The 13304-nt window shown below is 39.1% G+C and overlaps 1 protein-coding gene across 2 annotated transcripts in view; it reads right to left on the minus strand.

Annotated features, from left to right (window-relative positions):
* Positions 1-13304, minus strand: part of EIF5B (eukaryotic translation initiation factor 5B) — an 83886-nt gene that overhangs the window by 22468 nt on the left and 48114 nt on the right. Inside the window, exon 10 of one of the 2 annotated variants that reach the window (XM_019669213.1) lies at positions 9202-9482. In XM_019669213.1, the coding sequence (XP_019524758.1) occupies positions 9202-9482 (281 nt within the window). Of the gene's footprint in view, positions 1-9201; positions 9486-13304 lie in introns of both variants that reach the window. The other variant, XM_019669212.1, reaches the window with a different exon arrangement.

Here is a 13304-nt window from a genome sequence, read left to right on the forward strand (position 1 = left end):
CCGGCGATGGCGTAGGCTGCAGTCCCTGCTGCAGTGCGTTGCCATGGGCCACCTTGTGTAGCCAGCAGCAAGCGTGAGCGGCCGTCCAGAAGCCGGCAACTGATCTGCCTTCCTCGGGAAGAGTGCAATGATGGTACCAACGTGGGCCAGTGAAGCAACATCCTCCACGACTAGATGGAAGAACAATAGGAACGCAACTTGTCTGTTCCCCTTCCCTCCAATTCCCCAGTGCTGTTGCCATCCCCCCAATCCCCCAGTAAAAATCTTTAAAAAAAAAATATCTCTCTCTCTCTCTCTCTCTGAGCACATGCAGGGGAAAGGCCATAGGAGGACCCAGTGAGAAGGCAGCTGTCTGCAAGGAAGAAAAGCCCTCACTGGAAAACAACCCTGCTAGCCCTTTAATTTTGAACTTCTAGCCTCAAGAACTTTTAAAAAATAAACGTCTGTTGTTTCAGCCACCCTGTCTGTAGTATTTAATTATGGCAGTCCAATCAGACTAATACAAAGTCAAATCAGGATCCTCCTATAAAGTGGAATACAATATGTAACAGTTAAAGGGGCTGAGGCAGGACTTCTTGAATTATAGAATGAGGAGCTCAGCAAATCCTCTCCCCAAAAAGAAAAGATAAAACTGAACTAAGTAGGCAAAACAACCACTTAAGGACTAGAAACTGGCCAAAGGCACATACAAATTGAGAAACATTTAATTCAACAAAATCTACTGACCATCAGTAGGAGCAACGGAAGCCTGTGGAGTTTGGCCTGGAGCTGCACCATCACGCACCTCTCACTCCCACCCAGAGCTCCACGGGGCAGAAGTGGTGTGAGAGGTATAGGGGACTCCATGCCTTAGGGCACTGTCAAAAATAGCAGTGATCTCAATGGCAAACAAAGAGATAAGTCACAACGAGACTCAGGTCTCAATACAGGGAGCAAAACATAACCTGGAAGATCAATCAGAAATTTAACAGGAAGGCCTGTGGAACAAGACAGCCCAGGTAGGCACTGATAACGTCCTCCTTATTCCTGGTGGTCTAGAAGGCTATGCTCCTGTGGAAGGCTGTCAGGATAGGCCAGAGAGGTCCTCAGTGAGTTACCTATTCCTGGCTCAGCAGAGGCCTTGCAAATGCATAAAGTGAAAACCAGAGTGGACCAGTGAACTGCCAAACCCACTGGCACATGGTAGAAGCCTTACTGGCTCAAGATGTTTAAGCACCAACTGACAAATCATTTGGGTGACCACGAAGATAAGATGACCCAGGCCCAAGCCCTAGAAAGCCAGGCTTAAAAATAAAAGGCATTTAAAAAAACGAACTGAAAAACTGAGAAGAATGCAAAAGACTCCACAGAATTAGTCCACATCATTCATTAAGCAAACAAACAAAAATAGCTAAAACCACCTTTGTAGAGAGCCAAGAGAATTTAGACTTGCGACAATATATTCTCTGAAATGTCCACTTGTCAACAAAAGATTACAAGACATACAAAGAAACAGGAAAATGTGACCTGTAACACAGGGGATACAAATACTGGGTTGTCAGAACAGTCATGACACAGTTTTGCAACGAAAATCAGAAAAAAATACGTCATGACTTTTCCAACAACCCAATAGTTCACAGAACCTGTCTCTGAGAGGCCTAGATTTTGAACTTAGCAAACAAAGACTTGAAAGCAGCTAGTCTATGAGTTAAAAAGACTAAACAAAACCATATTTTTAAAAATGAAGGAAAGTGTAAATGATGACTCATCAAAAGAGGTTGTCAATAAATAGAAATAAATTACAAGAAAACACATGGAAATTCTGGAGTTAAAAAAGCTCAACAGCAAATTTAAAAATTCACTAGAGGAGCTTAATAGTAGATATAAACCAGCAGAAGAAAAAAATCAGAGAACTTAAAGATAGATTCATAGAGATTATATCATCTGATCAATGGGGGAATAAAGAAAAACAGAACCCAGGACCAGAGCCTCAAGAGATGGGTGGGACACCCTCAAGTGTAACAATGTTCATATAAAGGGAGTATCAGAAGGAGAGGGGACAGAGAAATAGACAGAAAGAAGATATGGATAAGTAATGGCAGAAAACCTTCAAATTTTGATGAAAAACATGAATCTACACAACTAAAATACTCAATAAACTCCAAGTTGGATAATTACAAAGATATCCACACCAAGACACATAATGAACTGTTAAAAGCCAGGTCAAAAAGAAAATCCTGATGGCAAGAGAAAAATCACTCACTGTGTATAAAGGAAGCCAAAATAAGATTAACAGTTTAATTTTTGTCAGAAGCAATGGAGGCCAGAAGGCAATGGGATGACATATTCAAAAGGCTAACCAGGGGAGAAAAAATAACCTGTCGAACAAGAATTCTGCATGTAGCAATATTATCCTTAAAAAATGAAGTTGAAACAAACAATTCCCAAATTTAGAAAGACAGAGATTTCACTGCTAGAAGATCAGCATGATGAGAAATATCACAGGAAGCTCATCAGGCTGAAACGAATTGACACCAGATGGTAACTCAAAGCCACATGAAGAAAACAGGAGCAATGGCAAAGTTCATTATACAGAAACATAAAAGGCAACAAAAATGTATCTTTTTCTATTTTCTTCTCTTAATTGATTTAAGAAAGAACTTTACAAAATAATAATTCTAAAGCTGCACTGGTTGAGTTTATGATATATAAAGACATAATAAATATTACAAGGAGCACAAAGGCAAGGTGAAGTAGGGACTGAGGCTATATAGTAGCAAAAAACGGACAGAAATAATCCATATGAAGAAATGGGAAATACCAGAAATGTTAATATTAAGGTTAATATTAATGCTATAAATGTTTTTCTTCTTCTCTTAATTCCTTTAAAAGATATAAGATCAAGTAAGACATTAATAACACCACTGTTTTACTGAGTCTATTAACATTTATAAACATAAATAACTATAACAGCACAAAGGAAGGTGGAAAGAATGGGACTACATTGGAACAAAGTCTCTGTATTTTCCTAGAGTTAAGCTACCAATAATCTAAAGTTAGATAATGATAAGATGCATGTTGTAACGCAGACAGCAACCATTAAGAAAATAACTTGCCCCAAAAAAGACACTGAAAGACATGCTAATATATAGAAAATAGCAAAAAGGGAGAAGAAAATCCAACGACATACAGAATAACTTTAAACGTGAATCAATTAAATACTGGTAAAGGCAGATATATGCTGTAAACAAGAAACATCTAGATTCAAAGACACAAATAGACTGAAAGTGGTAAGACTGGAAAAGACATGCCATGCAAATGGGAACTCTAAGACAGCTGGAGTAGCTATGTTAGTATCAAAAAAAAAAAAATGCTGTTAGAGACAAGAGAGACCTGTCTATATCCTCAGAAAGATATAACAAGTATAAACATATACGTGGTTAACAGAGCCCCAAAGTACATGAACAAAAAAAAAAAAAATCTAACAGCATTAAGAGGGGATATACACAATTCAACAATAAATTTAGGAACTTCAATAACTAACTCGCAATAATGGATAGAAAATCTACCCATAAAATGAGCAAGTATACAGAAAATTTGAACAACACTATCAACCAAACTGACCTAACTACATACCTGACCCACTAACAGCAGAACCACAGTGTTCCTAAGTGCACAAGAAACAGTTTCTAGAAGAGACCATATAGGGGATAGACAAGTTTTAATTATTTTAAAATGACAAAAACTATACAAAGTATGTTCTTTGATAACAGTAGTCAGAATTTAGAATTAACAACAGAAGAAAAATACTGAAATCCACAAATATATGTAAATTATCACAATTTCTAAATAACATGGGTCAAGGAAAAAACAGTAAAGGAATTAGAAAATATTTTGAACAAATGAAAACAAAAACACAACATTTCAAAATTTATGGGATACAGCTAAAACAGTAGTTAAAGGAAAATCTATAATTTTAAATGCCTATATATTAGAAAAGAAGAAAGTTTCAAATCAATAATTTAAATTGTCATCCTAAGAAATTAGCAAAAAAAGAGGAAACACAGACTAAACAAAAGGAAGAAAAAATAAAAAAGAACAATGCTGGAGGTATCACACTCCCTGACTTCAACTTGTACTACAGGGCAACAATAACTAAAACGGTACTGTATTGGCAGAAAAACAGACACACAGACCCATGAAACAGAATTGAGAACACAGGAATAAACCCACATAAATGTGGACAAATAATTTTTGACAAACAAGCCAAAAACATACAATGGAGAAAAGTCAGCCTCTTCAATAAATGGTGCTGTGAGAATTGGAAAGCCACGTGCAAAAGAATAAACTAGACTGCTATCTGTCACCATGTACCAAAATCAAATCAAAATGGATTAAAGACCTAAACATAAGACCTGAAACAATAAATTGCATAGAAGAAAACATATGTACTAAACTAATGGTCCTTGGGTTCAAAAAGCATTTTATGAATTTGACTTCAAAGGCAAGGGAAGTAAAAGCTAAAATAAATGAATGAGACTATAAAAAATAAAATAAAATAAAAAAAGAAAGAAAGAAAGAACAGAATAAAAAGATCAATTAAAGAGAAAACAATAAAACCAAAAGTTGGGTCTTGAGATCAAAATAATGGAATACCTTTAGCTAGACCAGGGGTCAGCAAACTGCGGCTCGCAAGCCACACGTGGCTCTTTGGGTATGTTCTGTCTCAAAAGTTTGCCGACCCCTGAGCTAGAACAAAAGGAAAGAGAAAGAAGCCACAGATAACCCAAATCAGGATTAAAAGAGTTTAGTTTCTGACCTTACAGAAACCTAAAGCATTGTAGGGTACTATGAACAACTTTATGTTCACAACTTAAGTGAAACACAATTACTAGAAAGACAAAACTTACTGAGAATAACTCAAAATGAAAAAGAATATACAACAGATAAATATAATAAGAAATTGATGGGCTGGCCGACTGGAGCTTGGTTAAGAGTTGGCTTGGGACACCAGCTCTGAGCAGCAGGGCCCCGGTTCGGATCCCACATGAGGGCCAGTGACACAGTGCCCTCTACAGCTAAGATGGTGAACAACAGCTCCACCTGGACCTCGGCTGCCATGAGTCACCAGTGACAGCGTAGGTTGCAGTGGGGCTGGCTGGCAGAGGGTGTGAGCTTTCGTGAGCTGCCATGAGCCACCGTGAGCGGCCGTCCAATGGCCGGTAAGCGACTGCCTCACCCAGGAAGAGCGCAATGATAATACCAACATGGGCCAGTGAAACGACATCCTCCACAACTAGACTGAAGAACAAAAGGACAGCAACTTGTCTGTTCCCCTTCCCCGATTCCCCAATGCTGTTCCCATCCAATTCCCCAATAAAATCTTAAAAAAAAAATTGAATTAGTAATTTAAAAATCTTCCAATAAAAAAGCTTTATTAGTTAATTCTGCCAAACATTTAAAACAATAATATACTCCTTCACAAACTCATACAGAAAACAGAAAAGGAACACTTCCCAAATAATCTGAGGCAGCTAATATTAAACTGACACCAAAGACAGACAAACACGTCATATAACCAGGAAGCTATTGATCAATATTGCTCATGGGTATGATCATAAAATCCTCAACAAACTATTACAAACCAAATCCAGTAACATATAAAGAGGATTATATACCATGACCAAGTGGAAATACAAGCTTGGTTTAACATTTGAAAACCAGTTAATGTAATGCATCATATATTCACACACACAAGGAAAAAAAGCATCTCACTAAACATACTAAAAGCATCCATCATCCATTCATGACAGAAAATCTCAATAAACTAGAGAAAGGAATTTTCTCTGATAAAGTGTATCTATCAAAAACCTACCACTAACATAGTTAATGGTGGAAATCTCAATGCTTTCCCCCAAAGATTGATAACAAGGCAAGCATGTTGGCTCTTACCACTTCTATTTAACAATGCATTTTGTTCTAGCCATGAAAATCAGGCAAGAAAACAAAATAAACAGCAATGAGACTGCAAATGAAGAATTAAAATTGTCCTTTGATAGACAACATGATGCTGGTTACAGAAAATTCAAAGGAATCCATGAAAAATTATTACAATGAAAAAAAATTCAGTACAGTTGCAGGATACAAGATCTACAAAAATTAGTTGTATTTATACTAGCAATGAAAGTTTTTAAATATGACCCCACTCACAACAGCATCAAAAACAATGAAATACTTGGTAATAAATTTAACAAAAGAATTACAAATCTTGTACTATGAAAATTACAAAACAATGCTAAAAGAAATTTTAAAAGCTCTAAATAAATGAAGAGACAGCCTATTTCCATGGATTGGAAGAGTCAGCATTATTAAGATGGTAATTCTCTCTAAAACTGATTTATAAATTCAATACAATCTCTGTATCAAAATCTGAGTAGGCTTTTGGCAGAAATTGACAAGCATACCTTAAAATTTCTATGAAAAAGCAATTGACCTAGAATAGCCAAAACAATCTTGGAAAGAACAACACTGGAAGACTAGCATTTTCCAATTTCAAAATATACCATAAAACTAAAGTAACTAAGACAGTGTGGTACTGGCCTAAGAACAGATACACAGATGAATGAAACAGAACTCAAAGTTCAAAAATAAATGCTCACATTTCCGATCAATTGATTTGTCAAAGATGCCAAAGCAATTCAATGTGGAAAGGATAGCCTTTTCAACCAATGATACTGGTTAAATTCATAAAGAATGAGTTTAGCTCCTTAACTCACATCATACATAAAAGTTATATTAAAACAGATCTTAAAGCTATAAACATAAGGAACTAAAGGTATAAACTGTTTAGAAGAAAACAGGACAATATATTCATGACGTTGGGTTGGACGAAGATATTTCTTCAATACAACACCAGAAGTGTGCTTTATTTAAAAATTTTGATAAATTGGATATTATCAAAATTAAAATTTTATTCACTCCAAAAGAAACTATTAAAAATAAGAACTCTTGGGGCCGGCCAAGTGGCTCAATTGGTTAAGAGCTCGGTCAAGAGTGCAAGCTCTGAGCAACAGAGGTTCGATGCCCAGCCCAAGCTGAGCTGCCGCTGAGCTGCCAACAGGTGGCAGGATGGCTCAGCTAAAAAAAAAACAAAAAAAAACTCTTACACAATGTGAGACATAGATGATGTATTACAGAATAGTAAACCTGAAATCTATGTAACTTTGCTAACAATTGTCACCCCAATTGCCACCCCAATAAACTTTAATTAAAAAAATAAAGAAGAACTCTTACATCTCAATAATAAAAAGACAAATTAAAAAATGTTTAAATGGACAAAAACTGGAATAGATGTTTCACCAACGAAGATATAGGAATGGCCAATAAGCAAAAAGAGAAATGTTCAACATTATGGAAACAGAATTTCAAACCACAATGAGACGTACCAATTCACATCCACTAGAATGCCTACAATTAAAAAGACAGACAGTAACAAGTATTAGTGAGGATGCACAGATCAGAACCCTCAGCTGGTGGAAATCCAGGATTTTGAGCCTCTATGGAAAACAGTTCAGCAATTTCTAAAAAAGTTGAATACAAATCCACCATATGATTCAGCAATTTCTCTCCTAGGAATATATCCAACAAAAACACAATGCCATGCAAACATTCATATGAGAATGTTTGTAACTATACTATTTGTAACAGCCAAAAAGTGGAAAAAACTCAATTTTTAACCGGTGAACGGGAATATAATATGATGTATTTATTTAACAAAACAATATTTGGCAATAAAAAAGAAGTACTGATACAGCTACCACATAGATGAACAGGGTAAGTGAAACAGGCCAGACAAAAAAGATGACATATTATAGGACCGAATTTTTATGCAATTTCCAGAGAGGATAACTCGATAGAGACGGCAAGTAGATTAGTAGTTGCCTGGGGCTAGGAGTGGGGAATGATTGCAAACTGGCACAGGGAATCTTTTGGGGTGATGAAAATACTCTGAACTTAAGTTGTGTTGATGGTTGCACAACTGTAAATTTACAAAATGTCACTGAATTGTACACTTAAAACAGAGCCTATCTCAACAAAGCTGCTTAGAAATGTGTTGAGCTGAGGTCCACAGCATGTTGTCACATGAAAAAAATGTCTCTACAACATTTATTATCTAACTTACTTTTAATTAAACATTTGAAAACCTTGCAGCTCATACATAGAACTATGAACAAGTGTGGGGAGTGAAATAATGGGGGAGCATTTACTTTCTGCTTTATACCCATTCTGTTTGCCTGTTTTTAAATCATCAAACGCAGCACAAACTCTCTCGCACACATGGACGCAGAGCTAGGGAGCTGGCCAGAGCAGGTGATGCAGGAAGCAGCAGTCACAGTTGGGGGAAGGCAAGGAAATGCTACTGGCATCAGTGGGTAGAGGGTAGGGATGCTGCTCAACACCCTAAAATGAAGAGGACAGACCCCCACAACAAAGAATTATCTAGCCCCCAAATGTCAATAGTGGCAGTCATGGCTGAGAAACCCCTATTTACAACAATAGATCTTTGTAGTCCTTTAGAAATTCAGAAACTCTATCCTAAATTTAGACTTTAAAGAAGGAAAAGGCTAACACTGACATATAGATACCAAAACAAAAATTGAAAAATTAGGATTATACATGAAAAGGTGAAGAAAAGAAAAGCTGAAATAGTTTTAGCTTTAAAATAGTTTAGCATCCTCAAATAAACTGAAGTAGTTTTTAGTGTATTATTTATGCTATGTTGACATAATTTAAGAAACTTTCTCTTGAGGTCTATTGCATTAAGTAACAAAAATGTAGTAAGCCTGCTAGATATGTGGACTTTAATAAATAGATGCCAAACAACTTCAGGGATCTGATGCCTCACAGGGACTAACCTAAATATGCAATGCATGCAAACACTTAACTGATGTTTATAACTAGCGGGCATGTGCCCAGAACGCCTCTGCACACCTAGAAACCATCACTGAAAGAGCACAAGAAAAACAAGATGAAGTAGCCAGCACCTAACGTAGGTAGGAGACTGAGGTCCTTGGGTTAGATCGATGCCAGACCTAGCGTGTCTCGACATTACAGAAACAGGATGCTATTCTGAGTGCTGCTCAATAGTGTGGAATACAGTTCTAGGGATCACAGACGAGGAGTGGGGAGAAAAGGAGCAAAGATAAAGGGAAAAATAAATACCTCAATCCGCCGTTTTGCTTTATCATAGGTCCTTTCTTCTTTAGTTCGATCATCATCAGAGTCATATTCAGATTCTGAGCTCACTTCTTTACTTGGTTTTTTATCTAATGTTTTCCCCGAATCTTTCTCATCTGACACCTTTTCATCTTCTTCAGCTTCACTGCCTTCACTGTCTCCTTCCTCCTCCTCTTCCTCTTCACTCTCATCATCTTCTTCTTCCTCTTCTTCCTCCTCCTCCTCCTCTTCGGGGTTTTCTTTTACTTCTATATGTACCGTGTTTCCTTCTTTCAGAAAAACAAAGAGGTTTTAAAATAAATGAAAATTAAAACTGAGATTTCCATCAAAATAAGAGAGACCTAAAAAACAATACTGAATTGTACCAAATAAGGCAGCAACACTATATCATTAATTCCAAATTAACGTTTTCTTGCATCATGAATACAAAATGTTTAATGTTTATAACTAGAGGGCATGTGCTCAGAATACCTCTGCATACATACCTAGAAGTCATCATTCAAAGAGCATATTAAAATTTGGAGAACACAAGAAAAACAAGATGAAACAGTCAGCATTCTGACTTAGGTAAGGGACCGAGGCCCTCCGTGCTACCATGAAGATTGCTACTTAACAGTGAACACTTAATGCACTAATTCATGCATAAACTAATAAAAAAGAAAAGCATTACTAAGCCAGGATACAAGAAAGGATAGAAACCAGGGAGGTAAACACAATGCAAGTACTTCTTTCACCTTGGGGTCATTTGCTGATTCTGGTGGAGGCAGCTGAAGGCCCAGCAGTGCTTTTACTAGCCCCTCAGTGCTTACGGGTCCAGGCATTGGGAGTTCAGACCTACCAAGGATTCAGGGGGGCAAGGTGGACGAACATTCGGTAACACCCTTATTGTGGGGTGAAATCCTGAAGCAAGCAGTACCCTAGCAGTAAGGATAAACAGGAAGTAAACAGAACCTCCCCATTCTTGGAAGAACACCTCCAGATTCTCTCAATTCTAAATTTGGAGTAAGGTGATTCCATATTGCTAGTTCGCTCAGACTCCTGGTGGAGGTACATATAAATACTCTCTAGAGAAAGGAAACACCAAACTTAACCACAAATTATTTCTACAGTTTTACAACTTCAATATCCAGCACATACATAAAAACAACAAAACACATGAAAAAACAATTCACAGGAGGAAAGTCAGCACACAGACATCAACATGCCTTCCATATACTGAAGTTACAAAACCAAAATTTAAAAATGACTATGCTTCTAATATCCAGGGAGCAAAATACTAAAAATTTTAGAAACTAAATAAAAACCATAAAAAATAGTTAAATGGAAATTCTAAAACTGAAAAGTACAGGAGATAAAAACAACTGAAGAGAAAATTAATGAACCAGATGACAAATGAGAAATAACAATCTAGAATGAACCACAGAGACTCGATAAGGTGGAAAATACAGAAAAAAAAAAGATAAAATGATATAGTAAGGTCTATCATAGACATAACTAGAATCTCTGAGGGGAAATAATGGCTCATAACATTGCAAAACTATAAAAACATAAAACCAGACATTCATAAAGCTCTACAGGCAGGATAAATAAATTTAAAAAAAATCAACCCTGGCCACATCATAATGAAACTGCTGAAAATTAAAGACACAAGGAAAACTTAGGCTGATACCTGAATTCTCAAGAGAAACAATGAAAGCCAAGACAAGGGAATATCATCTTCAAAGTGTTAAATAAATAGAATTTCAACAAAGAATTCCTCACTCAGTAAAAGTAGCCTTCAAGGATAAAGATAAAAGATAAAGATATTTTTAGAAAAGCAAAAATGGAATGCCTCACTAACAGATTTCATACTAAAGGAAATTTTAAAAGTTCTTCAGGCAGGAAGAAATGATCCAAACGGACGGTCAGAGATGCAGGAAGAAATTAAGCACAACCAAAATCTAAGAATATAGACAAACTTAAATAATAACTGTAAAGAAGAACAGTTATTCTAAGGTTTAAAATTGAGAATTAAAATAAGTGAGAACAATGATATATAAATTGAGAATTGATAAATGTTGTTCACATACTCAATGGTCTTTGCATTGTATAGGGAGAGAGTAACATCAGACATTGATAGCTCAAAGATCCATGTTAATAGTCTCTAAATTAGGTCCGGCCGAGTGGCGCGATGGTTAAGAGCTGGCTTGGGATGCCAGAGGGCCCCGGTTCGGATCCCACATATGAGGGCCAGTGACACTGCCCTCTACAGCTAAGATGCTGAACAACAGCTCAACGCAGAGCTGGGCTGCCGTGAGTCGCCGGCGATGGCATAGGCTACAGCCCCTGCTGCAGTGGGTTGCCATGGGCTACCATGTGTAGTCAGCAGCCTGCGTGAGCACCCAGCAGCCGCAGTGAGCGGCCGTCCAGAAGCCGGCGACTGATGTGCCTCGCCTGGGAAGAGCGCAATGATGGTGCCAACTTGGGCCAGTGAAGCAACGTCCTCCACAACTAGACTGAAGAACAAAACGACAGCAACTTGTCTGTTCCCATCCCAATTCCCCAATAATAAATAAATAAATAAATAAATAAGTCTCTAAATTAACCACTGAAAGTAAGGGGAAAACTACACAATTTCCAAGCTCAGGGAAGAAGGGGGGAAAAAAATGTAACCAAGAAAACAAAACCCAACAATCTAAAATACAATTAGAAAGGAGAGGGAAAAAAAAAACAGAACATGAAGGGCTTAGTAAGATGATAAATATAAAAAACAACAGAGACAGACACTGTGCCGACTGCCTCCCAGGATCACACCAAAATTACAAATAATTTATAAGATATTCAAGCTCGGAAGTTCACTGGACCCTAGATGAAAAGAACCTCTCAACGAAGGACTTAAAGAGGAGGCCATGTTGAGTCTGGTAAGAGGGGTGGAGACGAGAGAGGGCAAATCCCGTGAGGGACACCTCAGTAGTGGGGAGGCTTCTCCGGTTGGAGGAGAGACCCTCCGGCCCCACACCGTGCTCACCAGCCCAGAGTTACTTTGCCGGGAAGAAGAGTTCTACGATAGCTGGATAGGAAATAGTGAGGACTCTTTGCTCAGCTCGGTGGTGCTGAGGGCAACTGGAGAAACCAGTGGAGCCGGCAAACCAACTCGATCGCTGGTGAGCACTGACCCAGATCCTGGTGGATGGAGTAGCTTTGTGAGCGGGGCCCAGGAGCCTGCGGGAAGGACTGAACTGAGTGCCTTTGGCGCGGGAGCTGGAGGTTTTTAGGACCATTGTTCCCCTGGTGTGGAGCTTGCACACGAGTAGTGCACAGGAGGCCGCCATTTTTTCAGGGCTGGGCCCTCCCACAGAGGCTCAGGTCTGGGACTGCATTGGTCTGCTGGAATTGGCGCAGGAGTGGGTGTGTGTGCACGTGCGCGCGTGCACATGCGGCCTTGGATCCCCACCCTCCACACTGCTTGTGCTGTGTAGCCAGGGAAATGCCTGGCAGGTGCACACGGACTCCAGCAGACTGCTTATTGAGACCCTGGAGCTCGCGACTTGTCTTAGGTCCCCAATTTCCGCACTGTGCGTGCAGAGTGGCCTGGGTGGCGACTGGCTGTCGGGCTGCTCGGCTTGATCTGCGAGCGGCTGATTGGGACAGGCTGAGACTGGGAGTTTTCCCTGGGAGTGTAGGGCCATGAGCTGTGCGCCTGTATGATTCGGCTGGGGCTTTCCAGGCAAGTTTGTGTGGGCTGGCTGCCGATGCAGGAGTGCATGCTGCTCTGACTTGGTGGGGGCCACTGACCACACCCTGTGGTGCCTTGGGGGCCTGCCCCGCCCACCTAGAGCTGTGTTGCCAGGGGCACACTGAGCCCCTAGTCCCTGGCCCCTACCTCCGCAGGCCACAGAGGGTTTTTTGCAGCAGCAGACAGCCCGCAACAACCTGTGAGGATTTTTGGTGGTGAGCACAGTTCCAGAGCACACAGCAGCTAATTGTGGGAAGCTTACTTCAAGTCTAGAGGGAGGTCGGTGCATGACGCACTGAGCCCTTCCCCCCAACAGCTGGTGCTGAGTCGCCCAGAATCTCTCTATTGCTGAGCAAGTGGTCTGCAGATTAAA

Source organism: Hipposideros armiger, unplaced genomic scaffold, assembly GCF_001890085.2.
Source record: "Hipposideros armiger isolate ML-2016 unplaced genomic scaffold, ASM189008v1 scaffold_550, whole genome shotgun sequence".
Lineage (NCBI taxonomy): Eukaryota > Metazoa > Chordata > Mammalia > Chiroptera > Hipposideridae > Hipposideros > Hipposideros armiger.